The 27859-nt window shown below is 43.3% G+C and overlaps 2 protein-coding genes across 2 annotated transcripts; both read right to left on the reverse strand.

Moving 5' to 3' along the window:
* Positions 1-965: 965 nt before the first annotated feature.
* LOC145409549 (prolyl 4-hydroxylase subunit alpha-3-like) lies at positions 966-5814 on the reverse strand. Its single transcript, XM_080279937.1, has 11 exons — positions 5645-5814; positions 5189-5355; positions 4269-4472; positions 3684-3913; positions 3185-3270; positions 2686-2827; positions 2142-2395; positions 1877-1979; positions 1606-1738; positions 1263-1409; positions 966-1057 (listed from the first exon to the last, which is right to left on the reverse strand). The coding sequence occupies exons 1-11, from the start codon at positions 5812-5814 to the stop codon at positions 966-968; spliced, it is 1728 nt and encodes a 575-aa protein (XP_080136063.1).
* Positions 5815-12982: 7168 nt separating this feature from the next.
* nop5 (nop5 ribonucleoprotein) lies at positions 12983-27859 on the reverse strand. Its single transcript, XM_080279943.1, has 10 exons — positions 27790-27859; positions 21461-21537; positions 21152-21329; positions 20756-20892; positions 20262-20425; positions 19694-19875; positions 18851-19135; positions 16775-16977; positions 15783-15907; positions 12983-15237 (listed from the first exon to the last, which is right to left on the reverse strand). Exons 1-10 carry the CDS (start codon positions 27832-27834, stop codon positions 14927-14929), a joined length of 1707 nt encoding a protein of 568 aa, XP_080136069.1. The 5' UTR covers positions 27835-27859; the 3' UTR covers positions 12983-14926.

Below are 27859 nucleotides of genomic sequence, written 5' to 3' on the forward strand. Positions count from 1 at the left end.
GATCTTAGAGGCTGGATGGCCCGTCTCCTCAGGCCCAGCACTCCAGCAGTCCTCACACGTTGCTTTGTAGAATCTATAACACTTATAACGACTACCACGACATTTTCCATCACAATACACAGTCAGTCAATTTCTCGTGCCATTACACAAGGATAATTTCAGACTTTCGCGACGACGTGATATTACTCAAGTGGACCTGTTTCCCTCCTTTGTGATACACGTTTTCCGTTGCACTTCACATTTTCTCGAAGCCATGATTCAAGTATCGCATATTTGCTCATGTTTTCAAACTAATTTAAGTCTTGCATTACTTTTCCGAAAACCTTTGCGACTCTTTTCTTTCTTTCACTTTTGATTTTTTTTTTTCACATTTCAAACTTTCTTTACACCATAACGCCTTCAAACTCACTCTAGAACTGACATTACACTGCCTTCCGATTCTAAGCCATTTTTATCTTGTGCACTAGTAATTCTCGATCATACTTTAGCACTTTCTAGGGGTCAAAACCAAATTATATTTTCAGACTCTTACGTTTCACATTAATTCTACGAATCTAACATTTTCCTGTCTATCATTCGTGTCAGATATTGTAGTTTTCTTCACTTCCTAACACCTTCTTTGTCATCTCGTAAATGGCGTCAAATACACACGATTAATCACACTTTTCAGCAGTTTTGAAAATGTAATGCGTTTGTATTGATGTGTGTGTGTGTGTGTGTGTGTGTGTGTGTGTGTGTGTGTGTGTGTGTGTGTGTGTGTGTGTGTGTGTGTTTTATGAGAGCTTGTATGAAAGCTAGTGTGAGACAGTGTGCCAGTTTGAGAGCAAATGAGGGTTAGTTTGAAGGTTAGAGTAAGCCATTATGAGGGTTAATATGGGTGCCAGTATGAGAGCTAGTATGGGGGCTAATGTAAGAGATGAGGGCTAGTGTGAGTGTTAGGTCCAGTGTGAGGACTAGTGTGAGGGTTAGTGTGAGGGCAGTATGATCTTTGTGGAGGGATCGGTAGGGCAGGGGAGGTTCATCCACTGGCCACTGTACCCAACCCACTTCGTCACAACTGCAAGTAAAAATAAAATGTTCACTCACACTCAGGCTCTTATGACTCTCCCAGCTAAATAAAATCGTCTGAGGTTAAGATACTAGAGTTATCCCCACGTGAAAGGGTTAATAGTACCAATATTGACACTCTCAGGTACAGAAAATTAGATTAGAAAGAGTTACCAGTCCCAGTATTAAAAACATTTGCACTCGTGGTCACTTACTTGTCTTTATGCCTCTCAAGAGTGGACAGGCAGCATGAACGGTGAGGAAATCATGTTCGTGAGATGCCAGCACATTCCACCACACTAATGCCGAGCCTCTTATGCCCCTTATCCCAACACCCACCCACGGGAATACTGTATGCCCGCCTGTAAGAGGGAGGAAAAGGTTTTAGAGCAGTGGTTTCGTCTGTTAAGGAGACTCACTAACACCTCCGTCTATCTATATCTTAATTTAACTCTATTTAAACGTTTTGAAAATAAAATTACATACCACAGCATAACAGAATAAAATAACACAACATAGCTGAGTATACAGTAGCATGACATAGCAACATAAGCTCACCTTGCGTGGGTGTTGTAAGATAGGTAAGCACAGTAGCCATCCTTTCACCTGCTGTAGCATGTATGGGAGTCCTCATGGGCCAGTGAGTATCTCTATGTGCATCGTAACTCCCTCCAAGCCCGTAGTCACCAACCTGAGAGGAAATTATAGCAATATGAAGCACCTAACAAATGTGTGTGAGAAGGTTGGATACTCTCTGACGTTTGGAAAGATACTAACAAGGAGCTGTCAACGCTTTAGTTCGTGATGGTAAAAGTATATTTCTACCCACCATGAAAGGTTCTGAGTCTTGTGGTGTGAGAGAGACTGACAGAAGGTGAGAAAGTCGACGTTCCAGCTTCTTCAGTGGTCCTTCCTGCCCATCCAACCATACACTGAGGGATACAGACACAAACGGTAATATACAGCTTAAAGCAAAAACAGTAACAAACACATACACAAACAGTAACACAAACAAACAGCATGAAGCACAAAAACAAACATAAGCAGTAACAAACGTAAGCCGAAACAGAAATGCCAAAGAACACCACACTTACTGTTTCAGGGAAGGATTTAAACGTTTTGAAGTGGGTGCCCCTTTGCTCTGAGGTGGGGGGTGGTGGTTGGGGGTATGTAAGTGGGGGGCAGCGTTCCTCCTGATCTCCCCCGCCTCCCCCCACCCCAGAACCCCGTATACCAAGCTTATATATGGGTCCAGCGACACTTGTTCCACCTTCAGAGGGCCTATAGTTAACCATGGGCTGCCTCCATTCATGTATCGACACGAAAGTTGAGAGGTAACTGAAGAAGGCTGGAAAGGGAGGAATGGACATTGATAAATATGTGTGTGTGTGTGTGTGTGTGTGTGTGTGTGTGTGTGTGTGTGTGTGTGTGTGTGTGTGTGTGTGTGTGTGTGTGTGTGTGTGTGTGTGTGTGTGTGTTTATCTATTAACTTATCACCACCACCACCACCATCATAATTATCATCGCCATTATCACCCTACGCAGTTTTTGCATTTCCTTCCCCGTCACTACCACAACTACAACCACCACCACAACCACCACCATCACCACCAACACCACCACCACCATCATACGTACCCTCAAACCTTCGCCTCTGCACAGCCTCTCCACTTGCATCCTCTCCACCAAAACTCGTTCTTCCATCATCCACGTCTTGTTCCCGTGAAGTCGAAGGTAATCCACCCCTACTACTGCATCCACTCTATTTTCTATACTTTCTCTCCTTCTGCGTTTATTTTCTCTTTTTTCTCTCTTTCTGGATTTATTTTCCTCCTTTGTGTCGTTACCTTCTTTCTCTCTTTCTTTACTGTTCCGCATTGTTTCCATTCTCATCATTAGATCTGCTTTCTCTTTGTCTCTGCTTTCTTTATTTTTCTTGTCTTTATTTTCTTTCTTTTCTTCATCCATTCTTTCACCATCATTCTTCTTTCTTTCTATCCTTTCTCTTCTCCCTTCATTCATTCGTTCTCCCTCATCATCACTTTTCTTGTCTCTCTCTTCCTTCCTTCCCTCGTGGTCAAAGCACTCTTTTCTTCCTCCATTTCTCTCTCCATCCTCCGTCTCTCCATCTCTCCGCATCACCCCGTCCCGATCCCCATAGGGTGTTTGAGCAGTAGTGTGTGTGAGCGAACGGGGACCCCGAATTTTTAACACATGATCATGCTGGGGAAAGATTAGGTTAGGTTAGGTTAGGTGAGGTTAGGTTAAGTTAGGAGAGGGTAGGATAGGGTAGGGTAGGGTAGGGTAGGGTAGGGTAGGGTAAGGTATGGCAGGGTAGGGTAAGGTATGGCAGGGTAGGGTAAGATAAGGTATGGTAGGGTAGGGAAGGGTAGGGTAAGACAGGTTAGGGTTGGGTAGAGAGAGACATGATAGGGTAGGGTAGGGAAGGATAAGACAGAGAAGGGTAGAGTATGGCAGGACAGGGTAGAGTAAGGTAGGGTAGAGTAGAGTAGGGTAGGGTAGGGTAAAAGGTAGGGTGTGGCTGGGTAGGGAAAGATATGAAAGTAGTCCACTTCTATCAGATAAAAAACAAAAAAAACAGTACAGTAGCTATACAGAAGACTGGCTTGCCTCACCACTCTCACGGCGGTATCCAGTAAATTGTCCAGTTTCTCAATGGTGTAATCGTCTCCTAGAAGACAGTAGATGTGGGTCTGGATGTGGGCGTTGCTATGGGCGTTTAAGTGGGCGTGGACGTGGGGCATGGTGGGCGTAGCTCTTGCCCTGGCCGCCCACAGAAACTGTACGCCCACTTCAAAGTACCCACTGTTGATAGCAGCCACTCCGATGGTTGCAAGGTCGGCCACTAGGTGGATGAAGAGAGGGTTTGGTTGGGTGTGAGACGAGTGAGATGAGATTATGGAAAATATAAGTATGTTTAATAGGGAAGAAAACTTGAATTAGAAAATAATTTCAAGAGAACTCACAAAATGCATGAAAACCTTTTCTTTAGAAGGCTTTTTTTGGGGGGTGAGGGGGGAAACCTGCTGTATCTTCCGAATACACAGCTTTTCCAAAAACACATGATAAACTACAGAAAAGCACATGATAGTAACGTAACAGAAGAAAAAATAAAAAGAAAGAAAGGAAAAGAAAATAAAGCACAAGAAAAATAAAACAGAGAAAGCAGCCAAAAGAAAATACGGCAGAATAAACCTTACCCGAAAGCGAATGATAATACTGATGCTCACTGAAATTTTCCCTCCCTCCCTCCTCCGTCAGCGCCGCCTGGAAGATGCCCGAGGTAGCCAGGAGGGTGATGTTTGCACGGTAGATGTGGGAAACTCGAGCCATTGCTTCCGATGCTTCCCTAACGTCGTCTGCGTTGGGTAGAAATTCTTCGTCTGCCCTCCTTGCAATCTTCTCTGTGGGTTAGAAAGAAATATACATCAATATATCCATCTACGTTTCTTTCTATCTATCTGTCTATGTATCTATCTATCTATCTCTTGCCAGACGCCTTAATCCCGTAAGAGGTGGCCACAAACAAATCGCCTCCATGTCAACCTGTCCCCCGCCATTTCACTGCCCTGCTCGCAGCTCACACCCCTCTCTTTCATATACCTCTCCACTCCATCTCTCCATCTCATCCTTGGCCTCCCTCTCCCTCTCCCCACCTCCACCTCACTCACATACACTCTCTTCGTTAGTCTCTCACTCTCCATTCTCTCCACCTATCTGTCTATCTAACTATCTATTTATCTGTCTTTCTGTCCATTTCTCTGTCTGTCTGCTCTCCTTGGAAGCTTCTCCGTCAGCTTGAAAACTAAATTTATTTATCTGTTTATCTTTTTCTGCCTACCTCTAAAGCTCCCCACCTATCTCTCTATCTTCGTACCTGTCTGCTCAGATCTAAACCCTCACTCATGTCTTCTAAGCTGGATATACATGAATGAGTTAAACCTGGTAGTACTCCCCAGTCTCTTTAAGGATTGGCATTGTCTGATGTAACACATGGTCCACAACGATCAATCCCAAATCAGTGTGACGAATAGGGAACCCCAGCCTTCCCCCGGACGTAATCCCTCATGGGTCATATCGTACTGAAAGGCCTAAGCCCACTGGACCACTAAGTACTCACCAATATTCCTAAGCTGTGGTAGTGTCTTATGCAACACCTGGTCCACAGAGGTCCATCCCAAGCCAGTGTGACGAAGGAGGGAGAATGCCAGGGCCAGGTCTCCCTCTCCCACTCTCCACTTCCCTTCTCCACCTCCCTCCATTATCACTTCCCAGGACTCCACATACCTTTAGAGGAGAGGAAAGGATGGGTTAAATTAATGTTTACCGACCACAAGTGTATTATGAATCAGTCCACCTGTGAGGATGGGAAATGGTTGGCTTGCATCCACCTGTGCATAGCGTAAAATTCAGGTGACTCTCCACCTCCCTCCATCTCCCTCAACTTCCTTTTCCACCTTCTTTCTTCATTGCTTCTTAGGACTAGTACTGTACCTTGAGAGAGAGAGAGAGAGAGAGAGAGAGAGAGAGAGAGAGAGAGAGAGAGAGACATAACAAAATCTTCAAAGCTACTTACCCATTCAGAACATGACGTAGATCTTCAAGAGATTTCAAAATGGACTTAATCTGATCCAAAACGTTTATCTCGTCATTCCAAAGTTGATCCAACTCCGCCCATGAATTTTGTGGGGCGTGTCCTCCATTAACAAGTCCAAAAATGCACAAAAATATTACCAGAGGCGCCATTGGTCAAATCCAAGAATCTGTTTTTATTTTCTGATTTTCACTGGATAGGAGAAACCATTGTTCAAAATACTCAGTAGTCTCTCTCTCTCTCTCTCTCTCTCTCTCTCTCTCTCTCTCTCACACACACACACACACACACACACACACACACACACACAGAGTTACACAAGGCACTATACAGAAACGTGACTTTCATTTGCGGGAACGGGTGGTGTACTGGTTAGCAAACTGAGCTCGCAATTGGAAGGACTCGAGTTCAAGTTTCGGGCCGGTCAGATTCGAACGAAAGACACAAGTACTACAGGAACTTAGTGAGAAGCGAACATCCACCTCCTTAGAAGTGCATGGTGTGACTGAATTATCGTGACTACTCTCCATGACTTTCCGCTGAGAGAGAGAGAGAGAGAGAGAGAGAGAGAGAGGGAGAGAGAAAGAGACTGTATATTACTAGTCTCGTATGTAATCCTAAGTGATACCAGACCCCTAACCCCCTTTACCTCAGTCGTTGGCCAAGTGTAGTCAGACTGGAGGGTTAATTTGACTAGTAACCAAGGAGACTCGTTTCTACCTCATCAATAAGGCTTGTCGAGTAACAAACACATTATAATCCACACACAGCCATATTTCCCCTCTCTCAGCTGAATAAAATCGCCGAAGCAACAATTAAAAAAAAAAAAAGCATAGGAATGGCTGGGGTTTTGGAAGTCACCGCTATCCCTCTCTCTCTAGTTCCACGCCCAGGAGCAGCCAACCGCGCAGTAACGGAACTACAACCAGGAACTCAGGATATGGGAACAGAAAATGACATCTTCCCCGGCCAGATGTCTCCTTAACACCTGCAGTATACGGTTTATTTATCTATCTGTATCTACACGGTATTGTAGCAGTCAGCCTATCTGCCTACCTGTCCATCTGTCTATTTAATGTATACCTGTCCATATATATATATATATATATATATATATATATATATTGCAGGAGGAGGCCGTAGCACGGGCCGAACAGGGTGGTACTCCCGAGGGGAATGGGAATGCTGGTGATAGGGAGAGCTGGAGCTCCTGTTTCACTAGCTATGTAACCATCCCCCTTTGCTGACCTTTTCAGTGTGACAGTAACATGGAGAGTAGACCAGCATACTCTCCCAAACATTTCCTCTGACTATCAATGCACTACACCACATGCACTTTACATTTCACACAACGCATCCCACTACGTTACAGGGGTTGGCGCCAGCAAGGGCATGCGGCCAGAAAACTTTGCCCCCGCTACCTAGTGGCGGACTTCTGGGGGGAGGCGTGGCGTGGGTTCCGCCAGCATAGATCGTCGGTCCAGGGCGAGATGGGGCTCAGGCCTGTGCTAGAGGGTACAGGGCATTGCGGTTCTCAGGCTGCCGCTTCCGCCCAATAGAGAGGGGCCCGAACCTGGGAGTAGCGCCCCAGGAGGCTGCCCTATCAGTGGGTGTATAATGGCGGGATAGTTGCAGTGCCAAGACGCGCTTGGAGGGTGTCCCTGCAGCTGTCCTGGCGGGGTGCCCCGAGGCCACTACCACAGCCACTGGTAAGCTGGTGGGCTAGGGGTCCCAGATCCATTGCCTGGACCTGGGACTGTGCAGTGAGTGGGACCTGTACTGTGTCTGTCCCCCCTTTATTAATACTGAAGATGACAAAACAAAATAAGTTTCAAAGCAAGCCTGAGGACAGTAAATCACCCATGGGGATGAGGGTGGGTTCATGGAATGTGGGAAGTTTGAGGGGAAGAGCCGGGGAAGTCGTTGAGGCATTCAGTAGGAGGTGGGTGGATGTGGCGTGTTTGCAGGAAGTCCGGTACAGGGGTGGATCAGCCAGAAAGATTGTTGGGAAGGACTGTTGCTATAAGTTGTTTTGGCAGGGGGGGACAGACGGATATGGAGGTGTTGGTGTGATGGTTGCGGAGAAATGGGTGGAATATGTTATGAATGTTTTGAGAGTAAGCGATAGGATATTGGTAGTGAAAATTCTGTTGGGAAGAAAGGTAGCTGCGATTATATCGGCATATGCACCACAGGCAGGATTGGATGAATCAGAGAAAGATAGATTTTGGGATGATTTAATACGTGTAGTGGGTGGTATGCGGGATGATGAGATAGTGATTTTGGGAGGGGACTTAAATGGTCATGTAGGTGAAGCAGCACAAGGTTATGAAGGAGTGCATGGGGGATGTGCGTATGGTCTAAGGAATGCAGAAGGGGAAAGGATACTCGAGTTTGGGGAGGCAACGGATATGATTGTGTGCAACACATATTTTAGGAAAAGAGACAGTAGGTTAATTACGTATGAGTCTGGGGGAAATAGCAGTCAGATAGATTATTTTCTGGTTAGGAGGGCCGATAGGAGGTTAGTGAGGGATGTTAAAGTTATAGGAAGTGAGGAGTGTGTGCAGCAGCACAAACTGTTGATTTGTGATATGGTGCTTAAAGAACAAGTGATGAAAAAGAGGACTTATGTACCTAGGAGGAAAATATGGAAGCTGAAAAACCAAGTAGTAAGGGATGCCTTCTATAGCGAGTTGAGGAGAGTGGTGGCTGAACAGGGAGCTGTAGACAGAGGCGTTAATGAACAGTACAGAGCCCTCAAGAACAATTTCTTGAGAGTTACTGATGTAACATGCGTCTGGACAAAAGGACCACCAAGACATAAAGTAACTTGGTGGTGGGATGAGGGTGTAGAAGCTGCAATTAAGGAGAAAAGAAGGCTTTTCCGGGAATGGAAGAAGGGTGGTAGCAAAGAGGAATATTTGGCTGCCAAGCGTAGGGCTAGAAGAGAGGTATACAGGGCAAAGTCTGAGTCACAGAGACAATTACTTGCTAACCTAAATCATGGGGAAAGGAAAAATATATTTAGAGTGGCAGGTCAGGTGAAGAGGGATAATCGGGATATCATAGGTGAGCAGTGTGTGAAGAATGATGAAGGAAGGGTAGTGGTGAACAGTGAGGATATTAAAGATGCATGGAGAGAGCATTATAACCGGTTGTTGAATGAGGAGTTTGACTGGGACAGGGAAGGTTTGGAGCCAGCAGATCCAGTGTCTGGCCCTTGGCCTTTGATTGATACTGCTACTGTGAGTGAGGCAATAGGCAGGATGAGGGTGGGGAAGGCAGCAGGTGTGTCTGGGTTGACTGCCGAAATGTTGAAGGCCTCAGGCGATATAGGGGTGAGTTTAGTCACTGACCTGATAAATAGGATTATTTATGAGTGTGGTGTCCCAGATGATTGGCTGAAGAGTGTAATTGTAAATGTGTATAAAGGGAAGGGTGATGCCCTGGAAAGAGGAAATTATAGAGGTATAAAGCTTTTAGATCAGATAATGAAGGTAATGGAGAGAGTTTTAGAAGGTATGATTAGAGAAAGAGTGAATATTGATGAGATGCAGTTCGGGTTCATGCCAGGTAGGGGGACCACTGATGCCATATTCATTGTTCGACAGCTTCAGGAAAAATATGTTGGTAGGAGAAGGGATCTTTATTTTGTTTTTGTTGATTTGGAAAAGGCCTTTGACAGAGTCCCTAGAGAGGTGGTGAAGTGGGCAATGAGAAAGCTTGGCTTGGAGGAGTGGCTGGTTAGGGTGGTTATGGCCATGTATGTGGGTGCTCACACCCAGGTGAGAGTGAATGGAGATTTGAGTGATGAGTTTTCCGTGAATGTTGGTGTGCATCAGGGGTCAGTCTTGAGTCCCATGTTGTTTATCATGGTACTTGAAGCCCTTTCACGTGACTTTAGAAACGGACTCCCGTGGGAGTTGTTGTATGCTGATGATTTGGTGTTGATTGCAGAGAATGAAAGGGAGGCGGAGGAAAGGTTTAGGAAGTGGAGAGATGGTATGGGGCAAAAGGGTTTAAGGGTAAATGCAGATAAAACAAAAGTGATGATATCTAGGGTTGGTGGCGGTACTGTCAAAGACGAGGGAGAGTGGCCATGTGCAGTTTGCCACAAGGGTGTGGGAAGTAATTCCATCTTGTGTGGTGTGTGTGATAAATGGGTGCATAAGAGATGTAGTGGTATCAGAGGTAGACTGCGAGATAATGCTGATTTTATGTGTACGGCGTGCCGGGGTGAGCAGGTGGAGATTGTCAGATGTGAAAGGATTGAACTTGCTGGTGAATCTCTTGAGTGTGTGGAAGAGTTTTGTTATTTGGGAGACATGTTGTGTGCTGGAGGTGGGGCTGGAGCTAGCTCTGTGGCTAGGGTGAGAAGTGGTTGGAAGAAGTTCAGGGAGCTCTTGCCTCTCCTGACATTGAGAGGGCTCTCCCTACGTGCTAAGGGGTCTTTGTATGCAGCATGTGTTAGGAGTGTAATGCTGTATGGCAGTGAGACCTGGGCAGTGAAGGAGGAAGATATTCGCCGGCTCAGGCGTACAGAAATGACAATGATTAGGTGGATGTGCAGTGCGTCCCTGTGTCCAAGGCCTGGAGGGGCTGGGTTTACAATGGAAGAGTTGAGAGGTAGGATGGGACTGGAGTGTATTGGTGTTGTGATGAGGAGAGGTAGATTGAGGTGGTTTGGACATGTGGAGAGGATGGGGGATGATAATTGGGTGAGGGTGGTGAGAAGTGTTAATATTGGGGGTGGGGTTATGAGGGGTAGACAGAGAAAGACATGGGACGAGGTCATTAAGTGTGACCTTAGGGTTAAGGGACTGAACAGGGAGGCTGCAATGGATCCTGCAGCGTGGAGAGCCACCATTAGGTGACCAAGGCCGACACATACAAGCATGTTGGAGCCTTTAAAAAACGAAAACGAAAACGATATATATATATATATATATATATATATATATATATATATATAGCCCCTGTTGCCCAATAGTCCTCCTACGTGCCACACCCTTTCTCGCGTCACCCTTTGGCCACAAATACCCACTGTCCATATTGAATACATGCTAGGGATTTCTCATTCAGGGCTGTTGCAGTGGTATTAGCGGAGGGGTGTTTTTATCACGTCAATAGTCTAGTGAAATTTTAGTAGCTTGATTTAACAAAATTCATCAATCACTTCCCTTGCCCCCAGCCTGTCATCGAACTCACATCACTATAGACAACAGACGACCTCTCTATGTACATTTATTTATATATGTCCCATTCATGCCTCTAAAGACATGTTTCTCTACATTTAAAAAAGGCTGAAAGATAAAACATGAGGTAAAGGTGGGGACAGACGCCATGTGGCACTTACCTCCAGTGTTCATCTCCATAAGTCAGGCCTTTAAGCCTGTGGTGAGTTATTTAGATAGTTTCCTGGGATACAAAGCTACCGCATCTTCCTGGTTACTACAGTTGCCTCCCCCAGGTGTTACCCTAGATACTAATGATAACTTATTCCTTTGAGTCTGTGGTGGGTAATTCATCCACTACCCTGTGATACAAGGCCAGGTAACCACAGTTACCAACCCAAGGTGTTACCCTCGACACTCATTTTACTTACCAACTCACAAAGGTTGGATGCACAACTGAGTCCAGTGGCGCCACCTGCCAACACCAGGATTTAAACTCTAGTCCTGTCAGACTGGCAGTTTTGCGGATAGCATCACTAACCACAAGGTCAAAAACCATAAAATTGCCAGCTGATACTCCACAGTGACTCCAACTCACTGCCTGACCTAGTACTCAGGTAAAAACTGAAAGGGCAAAGACACATCCCCAACTCCACAATTTAATGGAGAGAAATCTGAAGTTCCCCCTCCACACTTAACAGCACCCTCATTGTTTGAATATAGGTCAGCTACATGCCAGATAATCCCTGAGGAAGCCCTACAAAGAGCTTCCTCAGGGATTACTGAATCAAATGTAACTCCTCAAAATTCACACTGGCACTCCAATGAAATGCTAAGATACAGTCAACAGTAGACTTCTTGAGTGTGAATGCAAGTTGTTCAGGCCTAGAAACTTTAGCAACTGGTCTGATTTGCATTTTAAAAAAAAGTGTGTATGCTAAAAACCTTACCTGCCACAATGAGCACTATTAACATCACAGTAAACAATAGTCATGTTGGTCTAATTTCCCTTGCCAGTAAGGGATGACCAGATACCTCATCCAGTCAGGGGGAATGATACCAGTCAGTGAAATGGCTTCCATTACTGCAAATAAACCTCATATCATGAGGTTGCCCCCAACTTTGATCAGTTCAACAGGAATACCACAAATAGCAGCTGCCCTACCGATTTCCAATCTTAGCCACTGCCTTTCTGATCTCATTTAATGAAGCACAGTACAGTATAGCTGATTGAAATGGTAGTAGGTAGCAGCTGCACAACAGTGAAACTCGTTTTTGCCATTTACAGCTGTTATAAGTATTCTGCTTAACCAGCCCTTTACTCACCAACCCCTGACATGACCAAGCTCTTCCTCAAACACACAACTGAGGAGATGGGTCTGGAGTGGAGGTTCTTCAGACTTGATAAGCCCTTGAATATGGGTGACATCCTTGTTGGTATGTTCTTGCTGCTATCAGATAATTTTATTAATCTTAGGACAACAGGCATCTCATAGTGAAGGACCCTGGTCCAACTTGGCAAGGCACTGTCATCACAAAGGGTCACCAGATCAACACGCAGCATTCATATGGTACTTTATGATGGCCCCACAGAAGCAGATGCTTACTTGTAGTCAGCAGGTCTGCTCAGCCAGACAGCTCAAGGTTATGCAACGACAACTCATGCAGTCTAGTCAAGGTTTGCATTTCCAACAAGAGGCCTTATGAAACCCTAAAACACCCTTTCAGCTAAGGAGAGAAGTAGAAGGCAATAACACTTAGCATTCAAAGTCAGCCCAAGAATTTCCTTAGGTTTTTCACACATGGGCTCAATTTTCTGCCATTATAGAGCTAAAGTTATTGATCACCTTATGGGTGAATTATGGGGAAGACCATTTTCACCCATTAGGGAAATCACTAATTATAGCTCCAAAATGGTGAGAACTGAACCCAGGTTGATGTGGCACCTGTAACTGAATATTGACCTAAAATCACCTCAAGTTAGTATGGCAAGTCCTGGGCCATCTAGTATAATATTTATTAATCAAAATTATCCCTGACGTTTTTCACACATTTCCCAAGACATCCTGTACAGGAAACATATACCAAGGACTTAATGATCTACTGCAGCATGGGTGTAAACATTTCAAACACAAATGCTATATGTATTTATTAAAGGATTACATATTGCAAACTATATCAATTTACAGTTGCAGACATAAAATATTCAAATTGATAAATACCTAGACAGTGAACAATGACATCTGAAAACCAGTGATGTTATCTTCAGAGCCCAACAAATTTTTTATAATATTTTGTAGGGTTTTCATGAACATGATGACTAAAATATGCGGCAACATTTCTGTCTGCAACTCTGCTGTAAAACCTTGATAAGTTGGCATTCAGTAAGTCACAATTTTAGAATGAGTCTGAATTACTAAGATTTCAGATTAAAAAAAAAAAAAAAAAAATCAATCAATCAATCAAACAAATGACATCATGCTTCCCCTTAAGCAATCCCCGTACTGAAGTTGGCCATGGGACAGTTGATGTTTTCTATCAACTGGTAGCTAAACCAAGTGCGAAAACCAGATGATTACTTTCCAAGTTTATTTTTATTTATTTACTTATCTATTTAATACAAGGAAGGACACAAAGACTGCAAGCCTGCAAAGTTGTTCCCTCAGAGAAAAAAAACAAAAGAGAGAGAGAGAGAAATTCAAGACCCATTCATTCTGAGATGCCTGGACGCACTGCATTTACAAGAGGTGTCACAGGAAGAGGGAAGTACTCATAGACAGAGGAAGACAGTTCCATAGCTGACGTGTTGCATACATGAGGAACTGGGAGTATCAGTTAACTCCTGCATCAGAGAGGACGGAAAAGGGGCGAGAGTTTGCTGCTGGAAACTGTTAGGATTTAAAATATGACTAGATGTTTTGAATTATTTATTAATGCCAAGACAAGTCAGTATGTACCGTAACAATACTGATATGAACAAGAACCACTGAAGTACAGTTCATGACATGGCTGCAAATTATTCATACATGAAATGCAAAAAAATAAATGGGGAGTATATTCCAAATTGCTGTTTAGCTCACGGGATACTGTTGATAACTGATACTGGCCCACATGGAAATTTAGCTGTGCACCTCTGCCTTGCGGAATCATGGCGTCTGGCTATATGTATATATACAGATAGATAGGCAACAGCACCCAGTCCCTGTTGGAAAGTAATTAGCAGCTAGGGCATTTGATTTAGCTTCCACTTCATAGAATACATCAGCTGTACAATGGCCAACCTCAGAATGTATGGGTATTTCATAAGAGGCAACACAGCCTCATCCATTCTAACTTATGACAGTTTTACTGAATAATATACTGTATGCATAATTATACAGTCTTCATTCTGTACTTTTAAAACCAAGCAACTATGAAATGTAAATGTCTACATTACCAGTACTGTACTTGGATATTATTTAGAGAATAAAATAAAATTCTTAATATGTAGCATATGCTAAAAAAAAAAAAAAGCAGCTCTTTAAACTTAGTCATAAATGTTTGAAAAACTGACATTCAGCAAATGGTAGAAGACTTGAAAACAGCTAATTCTGAAAAAATAACAAATGAAACCATTGCCAAAAAAACTGCTGAGAAAAAATATCCATCCATCTATCATCCAATCCTACTTTGCTCCATGAGAAGCGTAGGAGCCCGGGGCTAGGCAAGTTGGTCCTGACATTTAAGATGAGAGTGACCAGCCTCACTCACCCCTGAGTGGCATTACATAAGCAATAAACCCCAACCACCCCTTGAATATAAACCTTCACCGGCTCAATCCGACTGAAAAGCCGTAATTACCCACTAAACCACCAGGCGCCATAAATTTGTTTATATGGTTACCACTCAGCGTAGTAAATGTTTCCTGGTGTACAGGAAACTAAATATAAATAAAAAGGCAACAAAAAAATGATGATTATATGCTGAAAGGAATAACTGCTAAAAAAATAACTGAATTTTTTGGCTGAAAGAGCAAACTGGAAAAACTGCAGAATTTTTTGAGGAAAAGAAAGAATAAAGAAAATGGCTCTCATAAGTACAACTACTCCTATTCAGCTTCTTCAGCAACCAACTTCTTTTTCTTCTTCTTCTTCTTTTTCTCACCTGTTTCTGTTTCCATGGCCTCTGCTGCTTCTTCTTTTACTTCCATTTTGACCTCCTGTGCTTCTGCTGCTTTTCCTTTTTGTTGCTGTTTCTTCTTCTTCTTTTTCTCTCCTGTTACTGTTTCCATGGCCTCTGCTGCTTCTTGTTTTACTTCTACTTTGACCTCTTGTGCTTCTGCTGCTTCACCTTCTTGCTGCTGCTGCTGCTGCTTCTTCTTCTTTTTCTTCTTCTTTTCCCCACTAGTTTCTGGTGTACCTGTGGGGACATATATAACTGTATGCCATACCTACAAAACATCCATTTGTCTATCTATCTACCTACCTAACTATTGTATACAGTATATCTATCATCCAGTTCTTAAATTTCCCTCCAGAGGAACATAGGGGTCTAGGGGTCAGTCACCTTTCCCTGGGTAGCATGACGTGAGTAATAAATCCCAAGTATCCCTCGGAACTTGACACTTCTAACCCCATCCGGTTGGAGCGCCTTAACCCACCACGCCACCATGTACTGTACTGTATTTACTTGCATATATGATTAATACTGCCAATGAATTACAGGAAATAGGGTGACAAAACTCTCCATTAGGTTACAGAGAATCATATAATTTCAGCCATGGTCATAATATCATAATCATCATCGTCATCATTACAATCATCGTCATCATTACAATCACCGCCATAATTATCATCCCAACCTCTTTTCCCCACCTGCAGATGAAGTGTGGCAAGGTTCAAAGCATAAAGAATGGGGAAATATGACTGAGAGAGAATACTAAATTATAAAGCCATGAAACCTACCTTCAGTTTCCAACATCTCCACCTTTATTTTCTTTGTTGGTGGGGCTTCAAAAGATTCATCAAACTGGTGTTTACTGGTACTGGGAAGGGTGGAGTCTGCACTGGCAGAATATTCCTTCACCTCACTGAAAAAGTAAATAAGCATAACTATACTCGTTTTCCTTTACCTTGGCCTAAAGTTGCCACACCTCCAGCCTGAATGCAGAGCTGTAGCAAAAAGATTAACACTAGGAAGATGTTCCTAGCCACAAAGGAGTGTAATGGAAAGGATGCAGAACCATACTATCATCTTTTTCTGCTAGAAAGCTATGTAAAATAAGATGCAAATGGACAAAAATCTAGTTCAAGTTGATGTAAAAGAACAACCGGTATAACACACGATCATACTTTTCTGCCTGTATTTTAAGTGGCATACGAACTTCTGAACACCTCTTTCTTAGTGATCCATTTTGCAAATTGCACCTTAAAATCCTCTTGTACATCACTGATGCAAACTATGTCAATATTATACGATATAAATAACATGCAATAACGTGAACAAAAATCAACAAGGAAGAGATGATATGAAGTCTCAAAGGTGCTATCAAATATGTTTACTAGAGCTGTCTTGGGTGAAATACATGCTAGCAGGGCACTCCTTCATTTCAATGAGAGATGAAATAAAGCTAACTACACTGCAATTACTCTAACATATGGGAATATGAGAACAGTAACTGTAACATGTAATAAGTAATGTAACTATGGAAGAGCAGCTACAAAGCCTCCTGTCACCTAAAATATGGCTCTGAGGTACATAATACTTGCTGCTGGTGTTGATGTGACCCATGGATCATCTGCACTACGTGGCCTACAGTCTAAATGGTCTCTCTCTCTCTTTTTTTTTTTTTTTTTTTTTTTTTTTTTGCAGTCCGCCATCCTCCTTTCGGCCACCATATGAAGATATCCACTCCAACACAGTGTAAAACTATGCAGTCTATAATGACAAATCTTACCTCACACCAATATGCTTTTCAAACTTGGCCTCTGTCTTCCCTCTTCCGGATATCCTGCGTGAATATCCTTGTTCGAGCATTGATATCCGTGAAGCCAGCTTGGACCTGTTCTCAATGCCCATCTCTGTGGTGGTTTCTTCTCCCAGTGCATCATATCGACAAGCCAATGCTGTTTTTGCTGCTAACATACGCGACATCTTGCCCTGAAAAACGGAAGAAGTACAGTAGTGTGCAATAGGGTACTTGCAACATATTATTCGTTTGGAGATAAAATACTGTAAATATTTTTTGAAGAATTTACACCACTACATCAACCAATAAGTACTTGGAACCATGAAAGAATTTTTAATTTTCACTGCCTATAATCAAATTGGTATACCCGTTTAAGTGTGTCACGGAGAGGAACCTGGGATCCCGTCATCATCATCACTAAACTTATTTTCAGTTCTAGTTTGTGCGACCAGCTGAGCATATCTTGGGGTAGCATGCACTATCTTGTGATCTCTAAAGAGTGCTTTCCTGTTCCAATCACTATCCCATCTAAGCACTCACTCTCTTCAGCTATAATGTCAACAAACCATCAATCCATATAAATCATAAACTTTACTACATCAATATATAGTATATGAGTGAGGAGGAATGGGATAGGGGGAGGGAAGACCAAGGATTAGGTAGAAGGATAGGGTGAAGTACATGAATAGGGTGGTGTCAACTGGAGGAAGGGCTGCCTGACAGTAGAGGATCAAGTGTATGCTTAGGTATATCTATCTATCTATCTATCTATTGCCAGACGCCTCAATCCCGTTTGGGGTGGCCACAAACAAATCGCCTCCAAGTCGCCCTGTCCCCCGCCATTTCACTGCCCTGCTCCCAACTCACACCCCCCTCTCTCATATACCTCTCCACCCCATCCCTCCATCTCATCCTCGGCCTCCCCCTCCCTCTTCCCCCCTCCACCTCACTCACATACACTCTCTTCGTCAGTCTTTCACCCTCCATCCTCTCCACATGGCCAAACCACCTCAGTGTGTTCCTCATAACGCTTCCTATCACATCCACATCCACACCACAACGCTCCTTTATATCCTCATTCGTCAGCCTGTCTCTCCACGTGACTCCACAGGCTCCTCTTAAATAACTCATTTCCACTGCTCTCACTCTTGACTTGTGTCCTTCCAACAATGTCCAAGCTTCACTTCCGTACGTTAGAGTTGGTATCACAATACTGTCATGTAGTAACTTTTTCACTTCCATGCTCACTTCCCTGTTTCTTACCACTGCTTTCAAGGAACCAGCAACCTTTCTTCCCTGCTGTACCCTTTCAAGCATTTCACCCTCCAAACCTCCATCCTTACTCATCACACTACCCAAATACTTAAACGTACTCACATTTTCCAATTCCTCACCATCTAACCTCGCTGTACATTCACTAACTTCACCTCTCTCAAAGACCATCACTTTACTCTTCCCTACATTCACCTTTAGGTTCCGTTTCTTACACACTCTCTCAAACTCATCCACCAAGCCTTGCAGCTCCCCTTCGTCTTCACTCAACAACACAGTATCATCTGCAAACAACAGTACAGGGAGTTTCCAAACACTATCCTCTCTCACCAGGGCCACTCCAACATCCACTACCCTACCTTGTACCTCTTTTATTACCCCATCCATGTACAGATTGAACAACCATGGAGACATGACACATCCCTGTTTCAAACCAACTTTCAAAGAGAAAAATTCACTTAGTTCACCATCCACACGCACTGCAGCCTTCACACCATCGTACATACTCTTCACAGCATTCAACAACTTCCCATCTACTCCATATATTCTTAACACTTTCCACAATCCTTGTCTATCCACCCTGTCATATGCTTTCTCCAAATCCATGAAAGCCGCATACAACTTCTTTCCCTTCTCTAGAAACTTTTCCACTAAAGATCTAAGAATGAATATCTGATCTACACAACCTCTTCCCTTCCTAAAGCCTCCCTGTTCTTCTCCAACTAATTTCTCTGTTCTTTCTCTAACTCTGTCTATAAGTATCCTACCATGCACTTTTCCTATTATACTAACCTTATTCTTTGTGCTAGTTTGTGAGACAAGTTGAGCATGGTACAGCAGACCATATTTTGGGGTGGCATGCCTTGTCTTGAGAGCTCTGAACAGTGCCTTCTCTGCCCCTAGGATCTGAATGGTTGATGCTGGATGCTTAGCTAAGTTTATGAGAGATCCAGCATGGGCAATGAGACGTGCACCAACTAATTCTCCCACCATGATAGTCAGATTGGGAGCAATTGCACCCATGCGGTTTTTCAGATACTCATATAGCTGTGCTCTATACTCTGTTAACTCCAGCACCTGCAGAAGAGAACGAGTAACAAGAATTAAAGGATACATTATTTATATATATTTACGAAGGCACTAACAATGTACACATGTGTAATCCTTTTTCATGTGTACACTGCAATTCAAAACAATACTGGGTGACATGCAGCTCAGGCATCACCAGTGTGCCACCAGTAAGTAGCCCAGGATAAGTTATTTAATGGCTGTCCCCCCACATTGTCACCAATCCTCACCTAGGGCCTTAGGTCTGAATCTGGAGTTTTCCTCTTCTATGCCAGCTGCCATTCAAGGCTAACAAATCCAGTCTATCCCAGTGAATAACTATAATTGTGCAAAAGATATGTAAATATTGTAAACAGTCACTGTAGAGGAGAAAATATATGGGTAGTAATCTCAGCCTTGTTTCTGACAATGTAAATGTGGCTGAGTACCTTGGCAGGGGATTTCTTTTGGTTAAAAAATCCTATACTGTACTAAGGTGAACACTGCATGGAGAAAAGATTAAAGCAGCCATAAAGCATGTCCTCAAAGTGCTGGGGTAAAAACACTAATGTAATTAATCATTCCTACCTGTTCACACAAACAAGTAATGTTTAGGATATCTTCATCAGCAATTTCTGTGCCCATGGAAACTTCAGCTGCCTCCTTCACTTTCTCTTCAATCTCTTCTGGCAGTATTTCGGAAAAGTCACAGGTGGCAGCTTTATCACGAGTCCCCATATGCATTACAGTTCGAACATATGACTGGTTATCTGTCATGAGAGTATTGTTTATTAGTAGGATGATCATAAAGAAAACCTGAACTTAAATATGTGTTAATTTTTCATCATCATATCATCCCATTCTAGGGGCTTTGTCCCTAGCCCACATATACATGACAACACAAACATGTGCTGGTTACAGAGTATCTTGTTTATGAGCCGTATTTTAAATACTGATTCTTCATACAGTGAAAACTCCTCATCATCATCATCCTCAACTCTGTTTTATTTCTTCCAATTCAAAGTAGGAGTGTGAAGGTCCAGACAGCAAGAAGAGTAATACTGTATGTTTATTCTACCTCTAGGCAGTGTGAAATGAACTATAAAAGGATTAATGGACCAAGTTAAAATGGAATGAGTAAAGGAGAGTAACGTGCCTGTAATTATCTTGCCAAGCTCTGGAAAATGCCATCCATACCACTCTCGGGTCCTCATGGTGTAGTTATTGAGTTCCTTGTCAATGTCATCTAAGAGGGAGATGGCTTGAACGATCATGGTGTCTACCTTATCCGGGGAGAACTTGAGTTTGTAACGTGCTAGGCTGTAAAAAAGAAAAAACAATAAGCTTCTGCTCAATGAAAAAAATTATCATAAAACCATGGTCAAAATGGATACACAAAAATACCTTGTCTCCAATGATATTTTAGTCTGCTTAGTTAATGTTTGATACTTCTAGGCAATTTTGCTAACACTGGAAAAACCATTTGTAGTGCCAGGGCTAATAATATTCCATTGACCCCTACACTACTTGACTTTCCCTCCTAAATTGAATAAATTCTTCTAAAGACGCAGATAAAAAATCCATCACTGATTTGAAGAGGTGATAGCAAAAAAAGAACTCATTAGACAGCAGTAATTAGCAGAGACTCACTTATGACCCAAACCAAGAGACATAGCAGCCAGCTCCTTCTCTTGTAAGCCTGGGATGAGACCCTCAACTTGGGATTTGATGCATCTCATAAGCTCACCCACTGCAGTGTTCGTAACACACTGTACTCCAACCTTGTCCTGGAAAAATATCATGATTATTACTATTATCATTACTGTTATTCAGCAAATGAGGACAGCCATACCTCAGACCAGGGCATTCTAACAGCCCTTCCACCCACCACTGTACCGTTAACAAGACTTCCCAGCTAGGCATCCCACACTACTATGTAACACAACTGCAACCACCCCTCAAAATTAGACCCTTACAAGCCACACTGGGCTGGAGCAACTTAACCCTCTAGCCAACCAGGTGTTACCATCATTATCATCAATATACCTTAATAGCGTTCCCCAGCTTGGCATCCCACACCATCAGCTGCTTGTGGGCCTCCTCTGCAAACACCTTCTTCAGCAGTTTCTTCAGTGGCTTGCACACCTTGCCTTCATTCAGTGCAACACCCGCCTGCAATGCATCAGCTGAATCGGCAAACTTCTTGAACTCCTGAAGCTGCACTCTGAAATATTATGTACATCATCATCAGTCACCATCTTCCTCCTAACTTATCATCACCCTTACCTTAACCATGATACAAATTGAAAAAACCTAAAACAGAAAAAAAAAAAAAAAAAAAAAAAAAAAACTTACATTTTACTGGCTTTTTCAGGAGTCTCAAAGTGCTCAAAAAGATTGTCCACTTGCTGTAATTTCTTCTCATCCAGTAACTGTGAAAAAGAAAGAAAATTTAGGTGAGCTATTCCAAAAAGAAAAGAGTAAGACAGGGTGGAAGTGAAGTTAGCAGGGGAGTGAAAGATAAAAATGGTAGATTACTAATGGAGAAGGGAGAAAAAGTGAGCAGATGGGGAGAACACTTTAAGGAATTGTTGAACGTAGAGGATGGAAGTAATGCGAGTATAAGTGGCTGGGGAATGGCTGGGAGAAGGAGGGAGGTGAGAAGACAGGAAGAAATCAGTAGGATAGAAGTTGTGGAAGCAATGAAGAAAGTTAAATCGGGGAAAGCCCCAGGAATTGATGGAGTGTGTGGTGAAATGCTGAAGCATGGGGGAGAGATAGTAGTAGAATGGATGTGGAAGATGTGCAGATTGGCCTGGGAGGAAGGTAAAGTCCCGGAGGATTGGAAGTCAGGTATAATTATTCCCTTGTACAAAGGAAAAGGGGAAAAAGAAGTGTGTGGTAATCATAGGGGCATTTGTCTTCTTAGTATAATAGGAAAAGTGTATGGTAGGATACTTATAGACAGAGTTAGAGAAAGAACAGAGAAATTAGTTGGAGAAGAACAGGGAGGCTTTAGGAAGGGAAGAGGTTGTGTAGATCAGATATTCATTCTTAGATCTTTAGTGGAAAAGTTTCTACAGAAGGGAAAGAAGTTGTATGCGGCTTTCATGGATTTGGAGAAAGCATATGACAGGGTGGATAGACAAGGATTGTGGAAAGTGTTAAGAATATATGGAGTAGATGGGAAGTTGCTGAATGCTGTGAAGAGTATGTACGATGGTGCAAAGGCTGCAGTGCGTGGATGGTGAACTAAGTGAATTTTTCTCATTGAAAGTTGGTTTGAAACAGAGATGTGTCATGTCTCCATGGTTGTTCAATCTGTACATGGATGGGGTAATAAAAGAGGTACAAGGTAGGGTAGTGGATGTTGGAGTGGCCCTGGTGAGAGAGGATAGTGTTTGGAAACTCCCTGTACTGTTGTTTGCAGATGATACTGTGTTGTTGAGTGAAGACGAAGGGGAGCTGCAAGGCTTGGTGGATGAGTTTGAGAGATTGTGTAAGAAACGGAATCTAAAGGTGAATGTCTATCTATCTATATACCTAGGCTGCTTCCCCCAAGGAAAGGGAGGTAGCCGAGACAGGACGACACACTCCCCATTTACTCATCCATTCAAACACATTCATTCGCATCTTAGCCCCAAAGGGGAGAATGGACAGATCCTCACCGCACCACACCGCACAAAGGTCAACTGCGCAATGCAATCAGTGACATCCACAGCAGGGCCCGACAGCAGAACTGGTTTACCCCTGCCACATCATAACAGACCCATCCCCTTACCCGCAACTGACCTGACTAGTTGATCAGACCAAATGCGGGAGAATATCCCCTCAGGGCTGCGTCATCACTTATTCATTCACAATTTCTCTCCATTTATTTCTGTCACGCACAGCCACTCTTCCTTGCTCAACAGACATCCCTCTCGCATCTAACGCTCTCTTCACACTGTCCATCCATCCTATTCGTGGTCTTCCTCTCAGCCTTACACCTCTCACATCAGATCTAGTTATATTTTTCACCAATCGCTCATTATCCATTCTCTCCATATGCCCAAACCATCGCAACACCCTCTGTTAAACTCTACCAGCCATTTCCCGAACAACTCCAGTTCTCCTTCGCACTTCATCATTTCGCACCCGATCCATACGCGTCACTCCACACATACTCCTCAGACACCTCATCTCCATTACATTCAAACTTTTCCTCTCTGCTACACCCATATTCCATGTTTCAGCCCCATATAACGCAGTCGGTACCACAACACCCTCATACCGCCTTCTCTTTACATCCATTCTAAGCGAACGACATTTAAACACTTTTTTCATTCCTCCCAGCACCTTTCCTACTTCATTTATTCTAAACTTCACTTCTGCATCTATTCTTCCATCCACAGCAACATGTGACCCAAGATATTTAAAACAATCTACCTCCTCAAGCAACTCACCATTCAAAACTATATTCATCCCCCTACCATCTATCAACCTCGTACACTTCATCACTTTACTCTTATTCTCATTTACTTTCAATTTCCTCCTTTCACACACCCTTCCAAACTCCTCTACCAACTGTCTCAATCTCTCCTCTGAATCAGTCACCAGAGCAGTATCATCTGCAAACAGCAGCTGCTTCAGATTCCACTCTCCACCATCAACATTCACCAGACTCAGACCTCCGCCTAAAGCTCTTGCATTCACCTCCCTTACAATACCATCCATGTAAATATTTAACAACCAAGGCGACATCACACATCCCTGTCGCAGCCCCACTCTCACGGGAAACCAATCACTCACAGCATTTCCCACTCTTACAGACGCTCTACTATTTACATAAAAACTTTTCACCCCTTTTAGTAACCTACCATCAAGTCCATACAATCTTAAAACAGTCCACAAAGCCTCCCTATCAATTCTATCATACGCTTTCTCTAAATCCATAAATGCCCAAAACACATCCTTGCCTTTCACTAAATACTTTTCACACACTTGTCTCACAGCAAACACCTGATCAACGTATCCCCTCCCTCTCCTAAAGCCACACTGCTCATCACCAATCACTCCCTCTGTACCCTCTCTAACTCTCATAATTAACACTCTACCATACACCTTACCTACAACACTCAACAGACTTATACCCCTAAAGCTAGTACATTCATACTTATCGCCCCTGCCTTTATACAACGGGACCACACAAGCACTTGCCCAGTCAATTGGCACCATACCTTTCTCAAAGCACACATTCAACAATCTTACTAACCAGTCAACAATAGTCACTCCACCACCCTTCAGGCATTCCACAGCACACCCATCCATACCTGCAGCTTTCCCTGTTTTCATCTCCTTTACTGCCTTCTCCACTTCCTCCTTCGTGATCAAAGAATCATTTAACTCTCCCAACACATTTATTCCTTGCACCCTTCCATCCGCCACAATCTCAGCCACCCTTTCCTCCTCTACATTTAACAATCTTTCAAAATACTCAGCCCATCTCTTCCTTACTGCATCCATTTCAATTAACATCCTTCCATCCTCTGATTTTACTCGTTCTTCCTTCCCAGACTCTCCCTTTCACACCCTTTTCACCTCCTTCCAAAACATTTTCTTATTCTGTTGAAAATTCTCTGTCAGCCGCCTACCCCACCTCTCATCTGCTGCCACTTTAGCATCACGCACAGCCCTTCTCGCTCTATTCCTCTTTTCCTTACCTTTCATATGACATCTCATCCTTCCTCTGCAGCCACACTTCATATGCACGTCTCTTCTCAGCCACAGCCATACTTACTTCCTCGCACCACCATTCACTTCCTTTTCTTACACCACCACCCACACGTCTCACACCACACACCTCTTCTGCATGCCCCACCACAGCACTCTTAAACAACTGCCATTCCTCCTCCACGCTGCCATTTTCCCGATCTTTCACTGCGTTCCACTCATCTTTCAATTTCTCTTGATACTCTATCTTTTTCTCTCTTTTATCCAACTCACTCACTTTCAAAACCTCCCTGCCACACCTAACCCTCCTAGCTCTCACCCATCTCTTACCTACTCTCAACTTTCCCTCCACCAGGTAATGGTCAGACATACCTCCACCCTCCCCTCTCAGAACTCTCACATCCAACAATCTTCCTATTACATTCCTAGACAACCACATAGTCCATCAAAGCTCTATCAACAACCCTTCCACCCTCCTGTCTCACCCATGTATACTTATAAATATCTTTCTTCTCAAACAGCGTATTCCCAATCACCATCTCTTGCTCAACACACATCGCTATCATTTGTTCCCCATTTTCATTTCTTCCAGGCACACCATGCATACCAACTACGCCTTCAACTGCTACATTTCCCACTCTAGCATTCAGATCTCCCATCATTACCACATTCACATTCGCTCCAAAACTCTGCAGACACTCATCAACATCATTCCAGAAAGACTCCCTCTCTTCTTCATCCCTTTCACTACCAGGCCCATATGCACTCACAAACACCCACAACTCACATTCAAACTTCGCTTTCACCCACATCAGTCTCGATGACACCTCCTTCCATTCAATCACACATTGCTGTACTTCCGGACTCACTAACAAGGCCACACCTTCTCTTGCCCTTCCTCTATCAACACCTGACAATCTTCCATTCACATTTCCAAACATAGATTCCCCCTTCCCTTTCATCTTCATTTCACTCAAAGCTAACACATCCAACTTTCTTCTCACAAACATTCTCCCAATCTCCTCCCTTTTAGCCTCAATCGTACTACATCCACGCACATTCATAGACCCAATCTTCAGGGTACGGGGATAACTCCATCCCCCATCCCTTTCTCTGGCCTGTCTCTTTTTAGGAACTAAAAAACAGAGAAGGGGGTCCCTAGTCCCCTCACCCCGCCCCTTTTAGTCGCCTTTTACGACACGCAGGGAATACGGTGGCAGTATTCTTCCTAACACAACCTGGCTGCAGAGTAGTAGTACCGGTACCACCCCATAGTGCGGCCAGGTTGTGTCCCCCCCGCCACAGGGGGAAGGTGAATGTAGGGAAGAGTAAAGTGATGGTCTTTGAGAGAGGTGAAGTTAGTGAATGTACAGTGAGGTTGGATGGTGAGGAATTGGAAAATGTGAGTACGTTTAAGTACTTGGGTAGTGTGATGAGTAAGGATGGAGGTTTGGAGGGTGAAGTGCTTGAAAGGGTACAGCAGGGAAGAAAGGTTGCTGGTTCTTTGAAAGCAGTGATAAGAAACAAGGAAGTGAGCATGGAAGTGAAAAAGTTACTACATGACAGTATTGTGATACCAACTCTAGCGTATGGAAGTGAAGCTTGGACATTGTTGGAAGTACACAAGTCAAGAGTGAGAGCAGTGGAAATGAGTTATTTAAGAGGAGCCTGTGGAGTCACGTGGAGAGACAGGCTCACGAATGAGGATATAAAGAAGCATTGTGGTGTTGATGTGGATGTGATAGGAAGCGTTATGAGGAACACACTGAGGTGGTTTGGCCATGTGGAGAGGATGGAGGGTGAAAGACTGACGAAGAGAGTGTATGTGAGTGAGGTGGAGGGGGGAAGAGGGAGGGGGAGGCCGTGGATGAGATGGAGGGATGGGGTGGAGAGGTATATGAGAGAGGGGGGTGTGAGTTGGGAGCAGGGCAGTGAAATGGCGGGGGACAGGGCGACTTGGAGGCAATTTGTTTGTGGCCACCCCAAATGGGATTGAGGCGTCTGGCAATAGATAGATAGATAGATATTCCAATGAGCAATGTTAACAACCAATCCCATTTGACTCCCCACACGTAGGGGCCTGAGGCTAGGCTCATGCAGTCAGTACACCCTCTTTATACAATCACTTGGTGTTTGCTTAAATTATACAATAAAAACTTTGGACTTTTTACATTTTATTTCATTTACAGAATTGTTGTGATGGTCAATTTCTTGTTATAAAATAATTTTCTTGCTTATGAAACATTTACAACACTAATTTCATTATACAATCAGTTTTCAAAATGCATCTGTCATAAAACAAAGGCGTGATATAAATTTGAGGGTAAATAACTAGAATACTTCCCTCGGTGGCATTACGTGACTGAAAATGTCTGGTGCATCTGTACTAGCCTGACAATAATCCCTAACCCCTTTCAGCTCAGTTAATAGCCAAGTGCAGTCAGATTGGAGGGCTGATCTGACTGGCAACCAAGGAGATTCAAACTGCCTCATAACCAAAGTTCACTATATTTCTGCCAACCACAACTTAGCCACCCCATAATTACACTTCATCATCCTCTGTCACCCTCATTTCTAACCCATGTAAAACTTTTCACATATTAACACTGAAGAAAAGGCCTCTCAATACGATAATGGGCTATTTATCTATCTACAGCCAGGCTCCTTTATCCCATAAGGGCACAAGGTTCAAATTTCCCCAGCTAGGTAAGGTAAAATTATCCAAGAACCATTATACTGAATTTAAACATCCCACACCTGAATGGGCCAATGTAAACAAATAACCCCTTTAATTACTGTCCTTTTAATCGTCCCATTTAAATAATTCCTTTAAATCTCATTCTATGTGAGGTTGAGTAAACAAACATTAGCCTCATGCAAGCACACGTCTATAAATATGCCACTAACTACTTGGACACAAAATAATTACAACATATTTACTTGTCAGATTAAGTACTTATCATTCCTCTTACCCTAAATACGGCGAAACCTGCCGCTGTCTCAAATAAAACCAACATCTTGGCTAAAAATCGAAGATACTCC

Source organism: Coenobita brevimanus, chromosome 81, assembly GCF_032717465.1.
Source record: "Coenobita brevimanus isolate Jiangsu-jjx chromosome 81, ASM3271746v2, whole genome shotgun sequence".
NCBI lineage: Eukaryota > Metazoa > Arthropoda > Malacostraca > Decapoda > Coenobitidae > Coenobita > Coenobita brevimanus.

What these genes read in the sequence shown, in the direction of transcription:
- LOC145409549 (XM_080279937.1), bottom strand. Translation starts at nt 5,814, where the DNA reads ATGGCGCCTCTGGTAATATTTTTGTGCATTTTTGGACTTGTTAATGGA. An exon ending in GTATTATCATTCGCTTTCGG is followed by an intron (nt 3,914 to 4,268) that starts GTAAGGTTTATT and finishes TCATCCACCTAG; the next exon opens with TGGCCGACCTTGCAACCATC. An exon ending in TTAAATCCTTCCCTGAAACA is followed by an intron (nt 1,980 to 2,141) that starts GTAAGTGTGGTG and finishes TGTATCCCTCAG; the next exon opens with TGTATGGTTGGATGGGCAGG.
- nop5 (XM_080279943.1), bottom strand. Translation starts at nt 27,834, where the DNA reads ATGTTGGTTTTATTTGAGACAGCGGCAGGTTTCGCCGTATTTAGG. An exon ending in TCTCTTGGTTTGGGTCATAA is followed by an intron (nt 20,426 to 20,755) that starts GTGAGTCTCTGC and finishes TCTTTTTTACAG; the next exon opens with CCTAGCACGTTACAAACTCA. An exon ending in GCTTGGCAAGATAATTACAG is followed by an intron (nt 19,876 to 20,261) that starts GCACGTTACTCT and finishes CTCTCATGACAG; the next exon opens with ATAACCAGTCATATGTTCGA.